The 22765-nt window shown below is 33.5% G+C and overlaps 1 protein-coding gene and 1 pseudogene across 1 annotated transcript; one reads left to right on the top strand and one right to left on the bottom strand.

Annotated features, from left to right (window-relative positions):
- Positions 1–2884: 2884 nt before the first annotated feature.
- LOC132035804 (BTB/POZ domain-containing protein NPY3-like) lies at positions 2885–8395 on the top strand. Its single transcript, XM_059425938.1, has 5 exons — positions 2885–3286; positions 4007–4345; positions 5648–5717; positions 5812–6936; positions 7195–8395. Exons 2-5 carry the CDS (start codon positions 4284–4286, stop codon positions 7732–7734), a joined length of 1797 nt encoding a protein of 598 aa, XP_059281921.1. The 5' UTR covers positions 2885–3286; positions 4007–4283; the 3' UTR covers positions 7735–8395.
- Positions 8396–14621: 6226 nt separating this feature from the next.
- On the bottom strand, positions 14622–18591 carry LOC132038114 (peroxidase 51-like; annotated as a pseudogene).
- Positions 18592–22765: the final 4174 nt, after the last annotated feature.

Raw genomic sequence — 22765 nt, 5'->3', positions numbered from 1 at the left:
TTCATGCATTATTCCTTTCACCAAATCAAAACTGAGCTATGAAGTTGTAACAACATGAGGCAAATTTGTAAAATAGATATTGTAGTTAATGTGTTTTCATAATGATTTCCAGGTTATACTTAATTTCAAAAGGTTTTTCAAAAGCATTTCCAAAATACATGTTGGATGAAAATGTGATGAAACGCAATTGTTGATTCATATAACCTAAAATCAATAAAAAGTTGTTTTGGTCGTATTTATTCTAACATTTATTTTCAAATATACTATAGTCAGAACCGAACATACGTTACAATTACAATTATCCCTTAAAAGTACGTTATTTTGTTTTTCTTTATAAAACTAAGCTTAAAATCAGACTGAGAACTAAACCAAGCGCTATTTGAGATTATAATATCCATAGTAAATCAATTGTGACATAACAGCAACGTAAATTGCAAATTTGAATTCTCGTTACAACACTTCACATGAATTTATAGGTTAATCTCGATAGACAATTTTGTTCAACATCTATATTGTACACTTTAAGGAATCATTTTGTTGATGGGTTAGTTGTACAAATATTATAATGCATGAATTACTTGTAGGGGATTAATAAGATATACGAGGATCGTTATGCGGATACGAGGAGTGGATGAATTATTGTAAGGTAAATAAATAATACGAGGATTGGCTTTTAGTACTTATTATACTTATTGACTGGTCAAATACTATGGAAGTGTAAAAATTATTTACTGGAAGTGTAAAAATTATTTACGCTTACACATACGTATATAAGTTGATATTGCAATTATATCTCAGTTAAAAATTCAACAATATGAATTCCTATTGACTATGCCTAACTCCATTTACAATCATTTGATACAAAAGTGTATACTTACAAGTTAAATTCTAAAATGAAATAAGAGAAAAAGAGCAACTAGAAAAATGAGATGGAAAACACTATTGTCAAAGTATGTGAGTTGGATACAGGTCGTTATCCCTCGTTTAAACAATGGGTACAAAAGCTAATCTTGTTTATTTGGAAAGTGAGACTTAAAAATTTAAGTCTGTCAGATTGGCGTGCCTGACACTGTACACCAATTTTTGTTATTAAACCTGTGTTCAAAATTAGAAAACAGAAACCAACAACTGAAAATGGAAAAATCAGAAATCGGGAAAAACGCAAAAAACCAAAAACTGAAAAAATAATGCAGAAAGTAAGAAAATATCCGAGACATCATTGAATTCACCAAGTGTCCCAAGAAATTTAATCCCCTTATCTGTGCAGAGGTTATGGATTACGTCCCGGGATAAAAACGGATATACCTGTCGCAGGAGTGCCGGTACCTTAAACGCCTACGACTTCGACGAACTCAAATTTGGCAACGAAACACACTAAGACTCGATAGTTTTATTTCTGGAAAAAGAATGCAAAATTTGCAATGCAGGAAATTTTTTTCAGTAGTTCAAAAATGAGGCATTGCCTCAGTTTATATAGCCTTGAAAATGCCTGTTCAGAATAGGCAGGTTGGTGAAGGCCCTTGCCTTTTCAGAAAAAATAAGAACGTTGGGAGTTTTAATTTATTCCGCGAAATTTAATTAATTACCAATTAATATTTTCCGGCGGAAATAAACAAAATAATTTCAGAAAATGAAGATTGAAGTTAAATAAATTTAATCCAAAAAGATTATCAATCAATCCCAAATCCGAAGCCAAGCCAATGCCGATGACGATCATGAGTGAATCCCTCTTCTCAACCCTTTAAGAAGTAAGTATAGTCGCTTTTCTAATATAAGACATAACTTTCCCTTTCTACCACCAATGCGCAAGTTCTCCTTTCAGCGAACTTTGCTTTGAACTTCATTTTCCTTCCATTGTCTTTTTTCTCTCCATTTCTCATTCACACCAACTTAGCTAGCTTCAATCATTAACTAGCTTTAACAATTTTCACAAGAGAAAATGACATAATTGGCCCCTTATTTTTGTAGTAAATTTAAAATAAACTCTTAAGTATGAATTATGCAGTTTCAGTTCTTTTTGCCAAGGGTGAGCACTTTTTTTTATCTCCGTCAAATATTAATCAAACTTTAATTGTTAAATTTAAATGGAGCTGTGAAGTTTTCCTAAATAAAAACAACCAAAATATTCCATCAAAATCACAAAAACTACAACATAAAAAACTACACCAAACAGAAAAAAGAAGATAAAAAGTAACAGTACTCAGACGATAGTGCTCTTTCTTGACCATTGGATCAACAAGGGTTTGATTCAGATGAATCAAGAGAAGACCAAGTCTGCTGTAGACTGGGAAGTGCCAAAGAAGGAGAGAGCAAGTAGCAGTGATGGAGCTGGATGCTCAGCCATTTTAGATACGGTAAGACAACTCAGGAGGAATATAAAGTTACCACAACCTAGGAGGGATTTATATGAACCCAAGAAACGTGAGCCTTTTTACGTGCTTCTGAACGGGGAAGAGCACCAGCAGAATGTCGAGAAGCCATCAATTTGGAGCGAGAAGCCAGCAGAACTTTCTACAGATGATTAAAATGTTGTGCCGGATTCTTGAAACAAAAATTTATAAATTACAACATCTGTAATTAAATTATTTCTATTTTAGCAATTCCAATTAAAGAACAACCAGAGAGTTCAATAAGTATCTAACAATAGATCAAAATTTTCACATTTGACAAAACTTAAAAGACCAAAACTTCTCAAATAATACTTAAGGGACTACTTTAAACCAACTGTTAAAAATAAGGGATCATTTGTGGCATTTTCTCATAGAAAGTGAGACATTAACCGATATTGGCTAGCTTAAGGCGCAAAATAAAAAGAACCCAACCCCACTTTCCTCTTATCGTTGAAACAAAGTTAGAAAAAAGCCAAAAAAACACAGCTATTACTTCTTTAATGTTCTTCAGTTTTTTTATTTTTAAATTCAAAATAAAAAGTTCTTATGGTGGTGGGGGCAGTGGTGCTGATTCTAAAGCATTAGATAAGACTTCACAAACATTCTGAGTTTTGTATTTTTGTGAGAACATTGTGTTGGTACTATGGCAGGCAAAAATTAGGAAAAAACAAATCATATTTTTGCTTTGGCGTTTTTTTTGTGTTTTTGTTAGCTAAATAGGGTAAAGGGTTCTTGGATTTTCTGTCAAACTTGTACTTGTTCACGTCACTAATGCTTTTTACACGGTATTTGCACTGTTTACGTTAAATGTTTTTTTTACCTTGCCTTTTGTATACGTAGCTGAACTTTGAGTCATTTCATTGTGCCACATGAAAGTTAATTCGACAGTTTCTTTGGTGAGTCCATTTGATTTTTCTCTTATATTTGGAAATGCATGTTCAACTGGTTTTTGTTTGGTATTTTGTGATTCTTGATAATTTTTTTCAAATGTTTTTCCTTTTGGAATGTTGTTAGTTTTGCTCTATTTATCGTGTCAGAGGTAGAATCTTTCAAGTTCTCTGGGGTCATTTGGTTCATGAGATAAGGTGGGATATTCCATGATTATATTTGAGATTAAATGGTTGAAAGTATGACTAATTCGAGGATAAATTTGTCCACCCAAACTTGATGTTATTTTATTCCACTTGGAATGTGGGATAAATTTGTTTATAATTACCGAACTATAATCTCAGGATAACTTTGTCTGCGAACCAAATGACCCATTAGTGTTAACTCGTTGTATTTTTGAAATTATTGAAACCTAATATTTGTTGAGATTCTAGTGAAATTTCCTAGATATTTATGTTCCAGGTGGAAAATACTGGGTTCAGTTGAAACCAATAGTACGTAGCTCCATTCTCATGTGTCGTGTTATGTTTATCAGGATGCTATTTTTTTTTTCCTAGGAATTTCCTTACTTTCCATATCCAATATGAAACACTTTTTCTTTTTTTGGGTGGTAGTGGATGTTTGTTCATATTTGTGCATATTTCCAGAATAAGTTGATACTTCTTGTCTAAAAATTTTAGTGGTGCTCTTCAATTCATACCATTCTGATGTGTCTTTGCTTGTGACAGGTTCATTATTCTGGTGTTTGCTAATTGCTTTCTCAAAAAAGGCAGTTTAAAAGTTTATATAAATGTATAAACATTTAGAGTGGAGGTATTTGGAAGATAAAGAATTAGTGGAAGGGCGGTGGTGTCAGTGGATTGCAAGTGGGATTGCTTCTTGATTTTTCAGAACTATAATTAGCATTTAACAGATACAGAAAACGAGTAAAGAAGTCAAATTTTGTAGTTGAAGGCCCAAGAATACATTATTTTTCTTCTGGGGTTGCTGTTTCTTTCCTTGAAGATGAAGTTTATGAAACTTGGATCTAAACCTGATCAGTTTCAGACTGAAGGAGATAATATCAGGTGAATAATGGACTTAATTTGTTGAATGCTGTTTAGTTCTTCTTATCATTATCTTATTCTTCGATTTTATTACTACTGCTATTTCTTCTACTTTGGTTATCTCTAATAATTTTCTTGAGCCGAGGGTCTATCGGAAAAAGTTTCTCTACCGCACAAAGGTAGAGGTAAGGTCTGCATACACCCCACCCTCCCTAGACCCACTTGAGGGACTGTACTGGATATGGTGTTGTGATTGTTTAGTTCTTCGCCTACATACACTTCTTTTTGGATTTATTTAATCTATATATATATATATATATACACATATATACATATAGACATATCTACACACATATATACACACATACACACATATATACACACATACACACATATATACACACATATATATACACATATATACATATATATATACATATATATATATATATATATATATATATATATATATATATATATATATATATATGTGTGTGTGTGTATGTGTATGTCTTATTTCCAGGTGAGTTCAAGTTCTACACTAATAGGGTAGAAATATTTATACAATCAGGTCACTTATTAGGTCATTTATTAGGTAGTTCGAAAAAATTTCCATGATAGGCGTTAATAGGTAACTTGGTAAAATATTAGCCTACTATAACAGGTTAAATATTCACGACGAATGTAAAAAATCTTTACATTGTTAGAGTATGTGACGTAAATCCTTTCTAGATTATGGAGACGTAAATCCTTTCTAGATTATGGACCTTTATATTACTATGGTGCTATGACTGTTGGAACTTTTACAAGTCAATCTCTAGGTAGATATATTTACACAATTAGGTCACTTATTAGGTAATAACAAGTAAATCTCTATGATAGGCATAAATATGTAAATTGATAAAATTTTAACATATTATGACAGGTTAAAGGTTCACTGATAATGTAAAATATCTTTACATCATTGGTGTATATGACTTAAATCCTTTCTAGATAATGTACTTTTATATTACTATAACGCTATGGCTGTTGGAATTTTTGTTGTCTTCATTTAGGCCCGTTCTTCCTCCACATATTACAAACACAGAAAGCACATCATGCTGTACAATTTTGCTTGTTTGATGAAAAATGCTTTTACGGTGTATCATTGCTTAAATCAATTTTCAAAATTGAAATTCAGATAGTGGTTGTTTGAAGGTTTGCAGTTTCAAATTTTTGCTTGCAGTTACTCATTTACTTTTCACATAAGAAGAAGTGATGCTGTAATTTGAGATTGTTGGTAATGTTATCATTAGGCATATGATATATGAACTTTATATTCAGGTATGTAGCAACTGAATTGGCAACTGACATGGTCATCAATGTTGGAAATGTGAAATTTTACCTCCACAAGGTATGTGGCCTTTCTCATTCCATAGTTGTCGGCTGTTTATTTCTCCAGCCAAAATATTCTTAATTAATACTAATAGAAGTACATTTTTCTCCAGTTCCCGCTTCTGTCGAAGAGTTATCGCTTGCAGAAGCTGGTTGCTTGTACAAACGAGGAAAATAGTGATGAAATCAACATCCACGATATACCTGGTGGACCCGCTGCTTTTGAAGTATGCGCAAAGTTCTGTTATAATATGACAGTAACTTTGAATGCATATAATGTCGTTGCAGCTCGTTGTGCAGCAGAGTACTTGGAAATGTATGAGTCAGTTGAGAAGGGAAATCTTATCTACAAGATTGAAGTTTTTCTTACTTCTGGCATCTTTCGGAGCTGGAAAGACTCCATCATTGTTCTTCAGACCACAAAAGCTTTTCTTCCCTGGTCTGAGGAATTAAAAATTGTTAGTCATTGCCTTGAATCTGTAACATCTAAAGCTTCCATGGACCCCTCAGAGGTCAACTGGTCTTACACTTATAACCCTAAAAAGCTTCCATCTGAAATAGTGAACTGGCAGCCGCTTGTTCCGAGAGACTGGTGGGTTGAGGACCTTTGTGAGCTTCATATTGATTTGTATAACCGGGTCATATCAACAATAAAAACAAAAGGCAGTGTGTCTTCAGAAGCAATAGGTGAAGCATTGAAAGCATATGTCGACAGGAGGGTGCCGGGTAATATACAGGGAAGTGATCCTGCAAAGTATCGATACTTGATTGATATGATAACTTGGTTGTTGCCCAAAGAGAAGAACAGTGTTTCCTTCAGTCTCTTGATCAAATTGCTGCAGATGTCTATTGCATTGGAATGTGGACAAACAGTGAGAAGTGAACTGAAGAGGAGGATCGGCCTGCATATGGAAGATGCAACAGTAGGTGACCTCCTAATTCGAGCTCCAGATACTGAAACTGTTATATTCGATATCGACCTAGTACACAACCTCGTAGAGAATTTCTTAATTCATCAAAAGAGCGATCATAATGATTGTTCTGAGGATATATGCCCTGCATTTGCATCAGATGATTCTGAAGTTAAGATGGCTAGGGTAATTGATGGATACCTTGCTGAAGTTGCTAAAGATCCAAATTTACCACTATCGAAATTTGTCAATCTTGCAGAATTGGTCTCCAGCGTATCTAGACCTTCTCATGATGGGATTTACCGTGCTATTGACATGTATCTTAAGGTATCCATTTGCGCTTCTCTTGTTTGACTTTCCGTAGGGATAATTACCATTTTGGACTGCTCTAAAAAATAATACCCAGCAAATGTATATTAAGCACAAATATACATATTGTATACATATAATATACACAATCAGTGTATAGATTTTGTATAATTTGGCTAGCGCCCGTAATTAAATTCGGCCGACAGGCCAAAAATGAAAAAGGACTTGTAATTATGTAACCTTGATTATGAATGATCATTTTTTTGTTTTTGGCAGGAACATCCTGGGATTACCAAAAGCGAGAGAAAAAGAATTTGTAGGCTAATGGACTGCAGGAAGCTATCAGCTGAGGCCTGCGTACATGCTGTGCAGAATGAACGCCTTCCTTTACGAGTCGTTGTACAAGTTCTGTTCTTTGAGCAAGTCAGAGCCACATCATCATCAGGTGGCGGTAGTACTCCTGACCGGACCAGATCGGTTAATGCTTTGCTCCCCGTGGGATCTCAGGGGAGCTCCAACACAGGGGACGGCTGGGATGCTGTGGCCAAAGCAAATGAGATTAAAGCTCTGAAAGGTGAGCTTGCTACTCTAAGATTGAGAGACAGAGAAGAACTTAAAACGAATGCTGAAAAGGTTGACGGTAGCAAAGTGAAGGGTTCAATCGTGTCCAAAAAAATGTTGTCAAAGCTGTGGTCAAATAAAGATAGACAAAGTGAGATTAGCAGCTCAGATACATCAGAAAGCCCATCATCATCTTCTAATGCAGGGGAAACAAAGTCTACCTCATGTAGAAGTAGGAGGCATTCCCTGTCTTAGAGTGTGTTCTGTACGAAGGAAATGTTTTTCAGGAACATAAGTGAGTTCCTCACTTATTATCTTGTGTTCGGTATTAGCTGAAAAGCAGTCCCCAGGGATTTGGTTGTGGTAAGAGCGCCACATGTATTAGGTGCAGGTCTCGAGTTCGAAAATGGACGTGGACTAATGCCTGGTATTTAAGTGGAGAAAGGTAGGGGCAGGACCATTATCTACCGAGTTTCAAACCTTGTGTTGGCCCTCAGAGATTTTTCGGTAATTAAGAAAAATGCATTAGCTGCAGAGGAAACATAGTTTCCCTCATCATGTAAAATGTTTCAGTCCCTGTTGACTCTAGGATTAGAGAAACTAAATCTGTCACTAACCTTGAAATATAAAAGAGAGAAATCCCTTTTATGTTTTAGTATTTGATTCAAATGTGTTTGCAAGGTAGATCAGCTTAGGACTTGCCATTGCAAAATCTAATTTCCAGTTTTTCCAATGTATTTTATAATCCACTCAAGAGAAAGTATAGGTTTCACTTGATTATAGATTATCTAGCGAAGGAAAGTCTTTTGTAGAAGGAAACAAATCGTATGGTAGGTTTCAAATTCTTTCCCTTAAAGTTGGCTCTTTTAGCCAATTGTATCATATTCTTGAGAATAAGAATCTCTACAATGCTCTTTGTAACTGTTCTTTCTCTTCTCTTTTATTTTATGACAGTTATGATTGAAAAGTCTCCTGGCAACTGTTGAAAGTTTATTACTGTTAAACATCTACCATTGTATGGTCCACTGTTTCATTTCTTCCAACATTCACCTATGTATGGTCCACTGTTTCATTTCTTACCCAGAGAATGATTGTACTCTAGGTAAAAAAATTCAAATATGTCCTCAAACTATCAGAAATGACTCAGCCATAATAGTTGGGCACATTTTTGCCCTCGTCCTGACCAAATGTAAATGTGCCATTTACCACTTATGGCTCTTTTAGCAGGTAGATAATACACGTGGCCTCCGATTAAACGATCCATTGTGCCTAGTGCCAGTGAGTATGGACAAATTTAGAGTTAAAGTTTCTTTGGCTAGACGCACAAATTGTGCGCATAATGATGCTCAACGCACAAATTGTGCTTGATGCACAAGCCTTTCAGTCATACATTTAAGCCTCATAGCTTCCAGGTAAGCCTGTCAACCGGTTCGGGCTAACCGGTTTTAACCGGTAACCGGACCGGTTAAACCGGAACCGGTTCCGGTTAACCGTATAATTGTTTACCGGTCCGGTTCCAATATTTTAGGAACCGGAACTGGACCGGTTAAACCGGTAAAAACGGACCGGACCGTTAAACCGGTTTAACCGGTGAAAATTAAAAAAAAAAAAAAAAAAAAGCCGTTGGGCCAGCCGTTAATGGACCGTTGGCAACGGTCCATTTGCAAAAATGGCCGTTGCCAAACGGCCATTTTGTTAATTTTTGGCCCCCAAATTTTTTTTTTTTAACACTTTAACCCATCCCCCACCCCTATATAAACCCTTCTTCATTTTCATTTTAATTCACACCAATTCACTCTTCTTCATCTTTCTCTCAAATCTCAATCTCTCAATTATAATTATTTTGCAATAACTAGCCACAAAGTCTTATTATAGTTTCAACTTTCAATTATTAATTTTGCAATTATAATATTGTTGGTGGAGTTGGTGATTTTGCAACAATCCGAAGTAGCTTTGGTGGATTTGCAATTCTAGCCGCCTTGACTTTGTTGGAAATTAATCCGGCAATTTGGTACCTTCGTTCCAACTCTATCTTTATTTTTAGCAATTTAATTCTAGCAATTTAATTTACGCAATTTAATTTGTTGTAATTTATTTTCTTGTGATTTATTTGATTGTGATTTAAATTAATTCTATTTAATAATGTCAAAGAGATTAAGACGTGGTGCCGGTAGTAGTAGTCGTATTGTTAGGGGTGCGCTTAATGAGGAAACATTTGTGGAAGAAACACCTAATGTAGGTATTGATGTTGGTGGAAATAATCCACTTTTAGGTCATGAGGCAATGCAACAACATTTTACCGACACTTTTAATGAAGACTTAAATGATGATGATGAAACACAACCCCCTGAAAATCCCATAGGAGATACATGTCCTGCACAATCACATACACAAGACAAACCGCCTAGAACTCGTAAGCCAACAACTAAAATTTGAAAATTTATGACTAAGAATAGGGAAAGCCAATCAGCTACATGTAACATATGTGGACAAGTATTTAGTTTTAAGCAAGGAACTGGTAAGGATGGTGGAACGAGTACACTAAATTCTCATATGAGAACCAAACATATGGATGCTTGGGGAGAGCAAACGGGTTCAAATGTGGGGGGGATTCAAATGACGATAGACCCACGAACCGGTAGAAATTTTAAGTATGACAAGAAAAAAGAACGCGTAGAAATAGCTAAAATGGTAGCTTATGATTGTTTACCATTTTCCTTTCCCTCGGGTTTGGGGTTTGTTACTTACATTCAACGTTGTTATAATCCGTTATTTGAGGGTATTCCTAGAAGTACTTGTAGAGCCGATGTTATAGATTTGTTTAAAAAATATAGATTTTATTTGCGCCACGTATTTAATTCTTTAAATTGTAATGTTTCTCTTACGATTTGGGTCTTAGTATTAACCATTTAGATTTTTTTGCTATTACATGTCATTGGGTTGATGACAAGCGGGTTATGCAAAAAAGAATTATAGCTTTTATATGACGAAGGAAAAGGTCGTCACGATGGAAAATTTTTAGCCGATTCAATGTCTACTATTATGAGATTTTTTAACATTTATAGAAAAACACTTTGTATTGCTTTAGATAATGCTTCGATAATACAAAGGCAGTTGGTCTTTTAAAAAAAGAAATAAACCCTCCTCTAAAAAATATTTTTCATGTAAGATGTAGTTGTCACATTTTAAATTTAATTGTTAAAGATGGTCTTGAGCATTTTGATGATTCTGTTCAAAAAGTTAGAAATCTTTTGCGTTTCTTTTTTGTAATGCTAATAGGGGAAGAATTAGAGATTTTAAGAATGCTTGTGTGGAAAATAACCTTAGACCTAGGAAAATTCAAATAGAAGTTGAGACTAGGTGGAACTACACTTACGTTATGCTACAACAAGCATATGAGTATAGGATTCCCATACAACAAGTTCACAACAAATATAATACCGATAGTCAGGATTGGTTAAATTTTATGCATTGGGAAGATGTTAAAGAATGTATTGAACTCTTAGAAAATTTTTATAATGCAACTCTTGCTTTTTCTAGACAATTTTATCCCACGGTAACCGGAATTTTAGCCTACTTAGCGGAAATAGCTAGAGTTTTACAAGAGTATAAACATAAACCCGGTTATCAAGCGGCTATTTTTGAAATGATAATCAAATTTAAGAAGTATTTTTTCCCATCCCAACTTTATTTATATTGGGTTCCCTTTTAAATCCTTGTTTAAAAGTGTCTTATACTAAAAATTTGGTTAGTCAAATTTATACATTTTTAGAAATTGAAGCGGGAACTCAACCATCTTTAGCTGAAGCCGACCTCGCTATTGATGATGAGTTTAGAAAAGTTTTTACTCATTATTCTAGTTTGGAAGAACGTGCAACACCCGTTGCTCCACGCCCTACTACTTCTCAAAGTACCAAAAAGGGCTTGTCGGGTTTAAAAGTTTTACATTCACGACCAACTTCTTCTTCTACTCGCAAACTTTGATGAATATAACTTTTATTTGATGCACCCAAATGTAGATATCAACCAACCGGATGAGGTGGACGTCTTAGCATGGTGGAAGAAGTACAAGGCAAGCTATCCGGTACTTTCAAGAATGGCTCGAGATATCCTTACGGTTCAAGTATCAACCGTGGCTTCGGAGAGCGCATTTAGCCAAGGAAGACAGCAAATTGGAGACCATAGACATTCATTATCCGGCTTTAGCTTGCAAGTACTAGTGTGCATTCGAGATTGGATTAGATCGGAGCGACGCAACCAAAACTCAGAAGCGGAGGAAGGCGAAGAGGAAGAAATTGAAGATTTGATAGCTAGTGGACCGGACCAAATGGAAGACTTTGAAGATATTTCCATGACCGAATATGATGTGGGGGAAATTAACGAAATGGTTCAAAATTGGTGATTTTATTATTCTACTATTTTTGTACAACTCATGTATTATTTGCAAGTTAAAAAAAATACAACTTGCAAATAAATGTTATCCAAGAATGAATAAAAATATGGCTCATTGAGCTTACTTCTATTTACTTGTGTTCATATTTTTACTTTTATTAAGTTAGGAATATACCTAAAATATACTAAGAATATACTTATAAGTATATTAAGTTATATAGTATACTTAAACATATATAAGTATATATAGTATATACTATATATAAGTATATATAGTATATAAGTAAGTATATATATTAAGTTATACATATATTTATATATATATTAAGTATATATAGTATATATATATATATATGTATATATAGTATATATATTAAGTTATACCTATATATAAGTATATATAGTATATAGTATATATATATACATATATATAGTATATATATTAAGTTATACACATATTTAGTATATATATTAAGTATATATAGTATATATAGTATATATGTATATATATTAAGTTATACATATATTTAGTATATATATTAAGTTATACATATATATAGTATATATATTAAGTTATACATATATATAGTATATATATTAAGTTATATATATATATATAGTATATATATTAAGTTATACATATATTTAGTATATATATTAAGTATATATAGTAAAACACATATTTAGTATATATATTAAGTATATATAGTATATATTTATATATATTAAGTTATACATATATTTAGTATATATATTAAGTTATACATATATATAGTATATATATTAAGTTATACATATATATAGTATATATATATATATATATACTATATAACTTAATATATATAGTATATATATTAAGTTATACATATATTTAGTATATATATATATATAGTATATATATATATATATGTATATATAGTATATATATTAAGTTATACCTATATATAAGTATATATAGTATATAGTACATATATATACATATATATAGTATATATATTAAGTTATACACATATTTAGTATATATAGTATATATAGTATATATGTATATATATTAAGTTATACATATATTTAGTATATATATTAAGTTATACATATATATAGTATATATATTAAGTTATACATATATATAAGTATATATACTATATATATTAAGTTATACATATATATAAGTATATGTAAGTTATACATATATATGTATACGAAAAACACTATTACGTATTCTTTGACTTGCCGTTAGGTCGTTAGTCGATAAATATTTAAACTTTAATTATAAAGTTGTATAACATATATAAATATACCTACAATATACAAATAAATACTATAATATATATATATAATACAAAAAACAAAAAAAAATATATTTTAAACACTCCAAACCGGACCGGTTCCGGTTTGAGTTTAAAATAAAACCGGAACCGGTTAAACCGAACCGGTTAAGCGATTCGGTTTTTTAACCGGAACCGGCCGGTTCCTTAACCGGTTCCATAACCGGTTCCGGTTGGAACCGGTTGACACCCTTACTTCCAGGGTTCCTAGGGAAATGAAGAGCTTAGTTTCGGTTAAAAGGAATGTGGGTCGGGTTCTAATATGGGGCAGGTTTAACATAATTGCGTATGAGTTTAAAATTAGTGATACAGGTTAGTGACGTGGATCGTTTAATTGGAGGTCGTGTATTTTTTGATATTTTTAAAATTGGCTAGAAGAGCCAGTTTTAGTGATAAGTGGCACGAATGTGCACATTTGGGCGCGACGAGGGCATAAATTTGTGCAACTATTAACGAGCAAAGATAGCTAAACCATTTATGATAGTTCGATTGCATATTTGAATAGTTGAAATTTCACTAAAACATTAATAGGTTTACAAGTGTACATGTTACGTATATCTTGTTTAAAGTTTGAAACAAGCTTATTCTTATTCCATCATTGCAACTCACTCCCAATAGAAAGATTAAGGAACTTGGTCCCATTTTATTGAAACAACGACTAAATTTTAGTTTGCAATCTTATCTTGTCGTTCACAAACCATGTATACTTCAAACAAATCATTGATCTTGCAAACTTCAATGATTTACAAGAGGGATTGCTCAGATGGTCAACTCTCAATTAAATGCTCCACAGTCTCTACGAATATTTTCATTCTTGCCCGTCTTCACACTAACCCGACCCAATTTAATCATCGCATTCCCAAATGCGGTTTGGCCTTAGAGTTGCTGGCCCACAAATTAAAAATACCTTTGGATTGTTGATCTATGAATAACACTTGATCTGACGTGAATAGGCCCATTCCTTTTTGAAGGTTTTGGAAGCATTATTGTGCGGAGTGCCCTTCAAATGCAATGGTCTTTAATTTTTGCCCTTCGCCTAAAACTCCTAGGTTCCGGGTTCGAACCCTCCCTCGGTCAAAATTATTTAAAAAATTCGCAAGGTAGAACTTGCATTCGCAAGACAGAGTTTTGCCTTCAGGTATAAGGCATGAAGGCAAAACTCTGCCTTAAGGTAGAGTTTTGGCATGCATGAAAGCAAAACTCTACCTGATCAGGCAGAGTTTGACTCAACTGGCAAAGTTTGAAAACGCAAATAAAACTCTGCAGGAGGCAGAGTTTTGCAGGTAAATCTCTGCCTTATGAATCCAAACTCTACCTTGCGATTTTTTAAAAAAAAAATCTTTGATTGAGCGGGAACTCGAACCTAAAACCAAGGGGTTTTAACGAAGGACAAAAATTAAAGACCACTAATTTAATGGACAAAAATTAAAGACCACCCAAAAATAAGGACATTCCTGCAAATTGCCTTTTGGAAGTAGACATTGTCATGTTAGGTGCACTTGGGTCCATAATGGTGATCATACTTGGATCCGCATTCTTTGGGCAAGTTTGTTGTAATTGGGCTTCATATGTCTTGCTTAGGGCTGGGTCCACTGGGTATTTTGGGCTAAAGTTGTAAAGACGGTTGGAAAACTTGGTGTAGTGCGCAGCACCAAGAGTATGGGCTGCTGCATAAAATCATAAAAAAAATGATAACTACATGACATAATCAACTCTAGTATATATTTAGATTAGTAGCTATAGTTTAGATTAATTATATTCTATAGCTAAAAGTAATATGCTAGATATAATTAATAGCTACATATATATTGAAAGTAGAATACCCATCATCACATTATTCACTTCCATTCCAACCCAACTCTCCCATCTCTCTCTCCCCTCTTCCCCTATTGCTCCGGTGAACCCTAATTTGGGCGTCTTCTCAATATAACTCAACATCATGAAAAATATGTGTTCTCTGTTGCTTTAATTAGGTCACAGTCCATATATGACTTCTAAAACCAGTAAAGGTGCCCTTAAAAAATCATAAGGTGATTTTGTTGAGACTTAAACCAATAAACTGTGATGTTGATGATGATGACGGTTGCTGGTGATGATGACAATGATGGTGACGGTGTTGATGACGGCAAATTCGATGTTGATGACGGTGACGGCGGATCCGGTGTTTGATGAGACTTTGGTGTTGATGACGATGATGGTGACGGCGGTCAGATCTAGACAGAAACAACCAGATCTGGCCGGAATCTTATTTCTTATATTCAGTTTTGAGTGTATTCGTTAATTTTATTTCTTGTATACAAATGAATACAATGAGTTTTGAAGTGTATACAAATGGATAGAGTGAATTTTACCTCTTGTATTCAGTTTTTGAGTATTTTACCTCTTGTATTCAGTTTTTGAGTGTATTCGTTAATTTTTTATAGTGCAAAATTATGTGTTTTGGGGTGTATTTTGAAGGAAACTTTTTTGTATACAATCGATTTTAAATATAATAAAGTGAATATAGTGTAAAAGTGGCTACAATGAATACAGTTGAGTTGAATACATTTGACTTGAATACAACGAAAAGAATTTTAAATACATTTTTACTCACTATATTCATGAATAGAGGAAATTTTGAATACACGTTGGAGAAGCTATAATGTTTGCTACGCCATGTAATTATGTAAACTGTAGCTATGATGGATGTTTTAATCCCAAATGTTTGCTCTTTATGTAAAATGTACCCCCTCCACCCCCCCCCCCCCCCCAAAAAAAAAAAAAAAAAGACAAGTTACACATTTGGTTGGTTCTTAACATTATAGTTGAATACATTTGACTTGAATACAACGAAAAGAATTTTAAATACATTTTTACTCACTATATTCATGAATAGAGGAAATTTTGAATACACGTTGGAGAAGCTATAATGTTTGCTACGCCATGTAATTATGTAACCGTAGCTATCTTTGGATGTTTTAATCCCAAATGTTTGCTCTTTATGTAAAATGTACCCCCTCCACCCCCCCCCCCCCCAAAAAAAAAGACAAGTGACACATTTGGTTGGTCGGAAAAAAATAAGGGTCATTTGCACTTTTCATCCTATTTTGTGCTGGTCTTTAAATTTAGCGCTTCAAATGAAGAATATTTAATTTTTGTCCTTAAAAAGAACTTACGCAAGAAAGACATGTTACGTATTATAATATCTATAAGTTATGCTCGCATCCTTAAAGAACTTATGCCCCGCTAGTCATAAGTTCGATTTTGAAGAGCAACACTTAAAGACCAGCCCATTTGACGGGCAAAGTTTAAAGACCAGACCATTTGAAGTGTAAAGCGTGCTATTATTTACAAGAATAATTACATTCGCATGCCAAATATACACTATTATGTATCAAAAATGCATATTTTATGTATAATGTACATTAATATTCAAAATATATACATTCGTTGACTATTATTTTAGTACGCGGCTATTTATGTTAATTTCTCAAAAAAATAATCTTGTCAATCGAAGCAAACAAGTATGCGTTTAATATGTGGTTGTCTAGTAGTTCTATTTTTTTTCCAGAGAATCTTCTCAAAGATATGCCTAAAGGGTTCTAATAAGGAAGAAGTGTTTCAAAGGATTAATTTCATGTATGGTCATCAAATCCGTTTTGCGTGTCTTAAGTTAAAAAAACACATTTTTACATTGTTTATTCTTTTAAATAATATTTTCTGGCCTTAGGGGACCTTAGGAGGAGTACTAAACTTTGTGGTTGACTGAATGATTGTACAAGACAGAGATGTCTAACGTCTGGAATGAGTAGCACCCAATGGGGACCATCGACTACAGTTAACTCCTTCACATTTTTGCGAAAATGCCAAAAAAAAAAAAATTGATCATGGAGGAAAATAAGAGACCAACACTCACGTTCTTAACGGCTGGATTAAATAATGGATGGATAATTAATTGGATAATTTGGAATGCTATTGTCATTTCATCTATTTCATTTTACAGAAATCATTCACAGTTTTCTATTTAGAAATTCTTTTAACTATGAATTTTTCAGTATACTCCATGTTCTTACAATCACACAAATAATATATTATATTTAAAATTACAACAACATGTTTACGATTGACAAAAATTACTCTCAATCTCCGAATACCATCACATGTTTAAGATAACAACTATAACTACAACAACATCTCTCATTGTATATTTTATCCCACAATACAGGTGTTATACTAATAAAGAATATGAATTACCAAGACGGAAAACTTGGTAGCTAAAGTCTCTCAAGTTTTATTAAATTTTAGGTCCACTTAAACGTATACAAATTTTTAGTTTAGAACTCAATATATAACTTTAAAAAATAGAACGAACTCCATAAACTTTAAATTCTGACTCCGCCTCTAATCGTGTAAAATAAAATAAAAGGCAAGTATTAGAAATAGTAGAATTACCGGAGAGGGCGATCATGTCAGCTTGATTTAGACCATGAGAGGCAAACATGGTATTTAGTCGATCCAAATTGAAAGTAGGCTCAGGGAGGTTGCCTTCCACATTTGAAGCTTTTGATGTCAATCCATCTAACCTTCCCAATTCCACTGCATACCTTGGTCCACCAGACTGCATTGTACAAAATTATTACTTCCATACTTTTTTTGGGGGAATTTTTATACTGTATATATCTGTCCACTAAAATAATAATCAAAGAATATGTATTTTTTTATACATAATACTCTATCTTTTATATATTTTACCAGTAGGTGTGCAATCATTTTCATCTGACCGCTAAATATCAAACTTATTTGTATTTTCGAAACAAAAACTTCTGCGTGGTGGTGCATAATAGGTAATTGCAGTAGTAGTCTTCTTGTTTGATAGCGTAAAAAACAATAAATATTATAATATAATTGATTATAATACATTAGTCGGGGAAAAATATTTTACATTATCAACACATATAAGTTGATTTTAATTATTACGAAGTCTGAGCAAGTTGACATGAACTTTTAGTTATTTTCAAAAAAGAAAAAGAGCATTACTAAAAAAAATAGGAATTAGCGACGGGCAATTTCTGTAACTAAACAACAGATTTCGTTGTTAATTCTATTTAGCGACTAATTATCAAAAAATTCTGCTAATTATGAGCAATTTAGAGACAAATTAGCAATGAAGATGGACAAAGCGTTGCAAAGAATGGTACGTAGTACAAACCAGTTGAATAACGTCTCGAGTTGCTATGGCAAGAATATCAGCACAAGAAACTTTATTTTTACAGCTTGGGATAGCATCAATGGCTGCTTTTGCTTTGATAACAGTGTCAAATCCATCTCCAGCCAATGAAAGATTATCTGGATGATCTCTTTCTGCTGTGTTCCCTTGTGTTGATGCTATTATGACTGAAGCATCACAGCCCTACATCCAAAGTTACTAGATAGCGGGGGCGAGCCAGGATTTTTGCCAAGGGTGAAGGAAATAAAAATACTCAAAGGAATAATATAAGCACAAGCGGAAGACTCAACAATGGCTATATAGAAGAAATTTATCAAACTAGAGAGAGAAGGTGAGAGACTTTAGTTAATAACTCAAAACTCTTGAATCTCACTACAATTAAAATATGTGACATAGCATCCCTATTTATAATACTAGAAACCAAAATAAGACTAGAAAAACCTATTCCAATATGAATTTGATAAATAAATCCTAACTAGACATGAATTAAATAAACAAAATCCTAAACAACTTAGGTTTCCTACTCTTGGTTTATTTCCTACATAGCCTCCCTAAACCAAGATCTTGAAACTTGACCATGCCTAGCATCATCTTCAACTTTATGAACAACTCCAATTTTAGCGGCTTTGTGAAAACATCAAGGCAACTTGTTTTAAAGTCTTACAATAATCTTGATCTTCTGCAATAATCAACAACTATCTCCTTATCTTGAACCAAATCACGAATGAAGTGATATTTAATGTCAATGTGTTCTTTGCAGCCATGAAAAATTGGATTCTTTGTTAACTCAATCGCAGACTTGCTATCACAAAATATTTTTGTAGGACTATCTTGCTTGTGTTGAAGAAATCCAAGCATCCTTCTCAACCATAATACTTGTGTAGCACTACTTGTTACAGCCATGTACTCTGCTTCAGCTGTTGACAAAGCAACAACTTGTTGCCTTTTTGAAGACCAAGAAAATACACCAGACCTCAAATAAAATGCATATCCAAAAGTACTTTTTCTTTGCATCATATCACTAGCCCAATCACTGGCTATAAATCCAACAAGGTTACTATCATTGGCCTTTGAATAAAATATGCCATCAGAGTGCGTACCTTGAACATATCTCAAAATTCTCTTAGCTGATTACAAGTGGGATTGATGAGGCGACTCCATCGTACCTGTTAATTATTCCAACTCCATAAGTAATGTCGTGTCTTGTAGAAGTTAAATACCTTAGACTCCTACCAATTTTCTAAAATATGTAGCATCAACAAAATTACGAGTTTTGTCTTTAGTCGAACTCTTCAACAGGATTCAAAGTTAATTTGACTTGCTCCATGTTAAACACCTTCAAAATATCATAAGCATATTTCTTTTTCTTCTTGTACCCTTTAATAACTTGTCTTGATTTAAAATCAACTCCTTCTTCAATTGATTTATACTTAATCTTGTGCGCCCATTCGACTCTAGTTAACCTTTCAATAGGTGGTAGAGTATTATTTTCATGCTCCTCAAAATATACAATCTTAGATAATGGTTCAAAATTGATTGTGTCTTCCATATCCAGAATCATGCACGTCAATTGTGGATCTGGACCCTTAATTATTTTTGCTTCAATTTTGGGTAGATCATCAAAAATTTGCTCTTGATGAACTCTTTTGCTTTTTTCATCACTAGATTCATCTTCAATACCTTTAAACAATTTTTCTTGTGTGATAATGGCGGGTACTTCTATTCCTTTTTCAATAGCCCCAATAATCGTATAGACCAATCATGTCTATTACATATTTCATTACTTAAAACACTAGTAGCCTCTACCGAAAGAGCATCGATTCCCAATCAAATTATCCTTTTTAGCTATCCCAAATCATTGATAAATCAATTTGAACATTATTGGATTCTCATACAGAATCAAAGACATCTATACCACAACAAAAATTACCTCTACCTTTTCTTCTTTTCTTCATAATTTTTGAATTTTGGCCTTCTTCATTTATTTCTGCCAGATTCGATGACTCTTCTTTATCTTTTGGTTCATCCTTTGTTTGCAACGCCTCATCCACTATCTCATGTGTTTGCCGATTCAATGACATCTCATATGCCACCACCAATTCATCTTCTAGATCATCAACTCTCAACGTATTAAGATCCTGGTTGCCTCAATAATCGTTTTTTAATGTGAAATTCTAATCTTAAAGACCAATATCTTCTTCAACAACTTTAACTTCTTCCAATGCTTCTCCGTTGATTTTCATATCATTAACAATTTATGTAATTCTTACAAAAAATTCTTTGACAGATTCGTTGGTTTCATCTGGACCAACTCATACTGTCTCCAAACCTCTTGAAGTTTCTCTCTCTTCACGTCTGCAGCACGTCTATATGATTTCACCAAAATTGTCCAAGCATCTTTTGCTGATTTTGCATGCAAATATTTGTTATATACATGCAATTGGACTTTGCTATTGAGGTAATATAATGCCTTATAATTCAATCGCATATCTTTCTCCAATTGTGTAGCTGCTTCACCAGTCAATGTTGTGCCTTCTGGGATTTCCATGAACCCTTTATCAATAATGGACCACAGTCCAACAACATTAAAAAAGTTCTTCATCTGTTGATACCAACTCTCAAAATTATTTTTGCCATCAAACACAAAAACAGGACAATCTAGTAAATATGGAATATTCATATTTCTTTACATGTCGGATCTCACACAAGGCTTTGAATGGATCTCACACAAGCTTTGATCGGATCTCTCACAGGCTCTGATACCAATTTGACGGAAATAAAAATACTCAAAGGAATAATATAAGCACAAGCGGAAGACTCAACAATGGCTATATAGAAGAAATTTATCAAACTAGAGAGAAAGGTGGAGATTTTACTTAATAACTCAAAACTCTTGAATCTCACTATAATTAAAATATGTGACATAGCATCCCTATTTATAATACTAGAAAACCAAAATAGACTAGGACTAGAAAAACCCTATTCCAATATGGATTTGATAAATAAATCCTAACTAGACATGAATTAAATAAACTAAATCCTAAACAACTTAGGTTTCCTACTCTTGGTTTATTTCCTACAGAGGGGGTTCAAAATATAAAAAAGTAAACATACGAAGAAGCCTAAGGGAGTTCAACATCTACTATATATACATAAAAAATAATTTTAACCTTGTAAAAATAGTATTTTTTCCGCCGAGGGGGTTCGGATGAACACCTCGGCATAGTGTGGCTCCGCCATTGCTAGATAGTTTAAAAACACTTATATTGGTAGTGGACCTTACTAGCTGAGAATCCTATATGGACTACTGATATTCCCAATAATTAATTCTTTGAAAATTAATTAATAGCAATAAACCTAGCTTGCAGAGGTTCATATAGGAAAAGTGCGAAACGCGGAAGATTCATGGTTTGCGGGCTATTGCACTAGTTTACCTAGAGCACACCCAAGAATAGCTGATGCGGGTTCCCTAATTTACGCAAAAATAAAATAAAAATGTAAAGCTGAAATTTCACTACAACGTCAAAAGGATTAATCAAAATTGAAAAGCTGAAATTTTACTATGACATCAATAGGTTTACAATTGTACATGTTACATATATCTTGTTTAAAGTTCGATACAAACTTATTCTTATTACATTATAGCAACTCACCCACCCAATAGAAAGATTAAGGAACTTGGTCCTATTTTGTTAAAACAACGATTAAATTTTGGCTTGCAATCTTATCTTGTCGTTCACAAACCATTCAAACTTCAAACAAAATCATTGATCTTGCAAACTTCAATGATTGACAAGAGGGGTTGCTCCGATAGTCAGCTCTCAATTAAATGCTCCACAGTCTCTACGAATATTTCCATTTTTGCCCGTCTTCACACCAACCCGGCCCAATTTAATCATCGCATTCACGAATGCGGTTTGGAAAGCCTTAGAGTTATATCGGCCCATAAATTAACAGTACGTTTGGACCGTTTATCTGTGAACAACACTTGATCTGACGTGAATAGGCCCATTCCTTTTTGCAAGTTTTTGAAGTAGACATTGTCAAAGGTATTAGGTGTGGTTGGGTCCAAGAAGGTGATCGTACCTGGATCCACATTCTTTGGGCAAGTTTGTTGTAATTGGGCTGCATATGTCTTGCTTAGGGTTGGGTCCACTGGGTTTTTAGGTTTAAAGTTGTAAAGCCGTTTGGAGAACTTGGCACAGTGAGCTGCTCCAAGAGTATGGGCCGCTGCATAAAATCATATAAAAGAAATTGAGAAATTAATATAAATACTCGTCCGCTACAGTAATACTCCCTCCGTTACAATATAATTAAATTTTTGAGGTGCCACACGCTCCTTGAGAAATCTAATTATTGACAT

The sequence above is a fragment of the Lycium ferocissimum genome, chromosome 11 (genome assembly GCF_029784015.1).
Source record: "Lycium ferocissimum isolate CSIRO_LF1 chromosome 11, AGI_CSIRO_Lferr_CH_V1, whole genome shotgun sequence".
NCBI classification, from domain to species: domain Eukaryota; kingdom Viridiplantae; phylum Streptophyta; class Magnoliopsida; order Solanales; family Solanaceae; genus Lycium; species Lycium ferocissimum.
This window is presented reverse-complemented; position numbering and strand designations above follow the sequence as displayed.

What these genes read in the sequence shown, in the direction of transcription:
- LOC132035804 (XM_059425938.1), top strand. Translation starts at nt 4,284, where the DNA reads ATGAAGTTTATGAAACTTGGATCTAAACCTGATCAGTTTCAGACTGAA. An exon ending in TGAAATTTTACCTCCACAAG is followed by an intron (nt 5,718 to 5,811) that starts GTATGTGGCCTT and finishes ATTTTTCTCCAG; the next exon opens with TTCCCGCTTCTGTCGAAGAG. An exon ending in CTATTGACATGTATCTTAAG is followed by an intron (nt 6,937 to 7,194) that starts GTATCCATTTGC and finishes TGTTTTTGGCAG; the next exon opens with GAACATCCTGGGATTACCAA.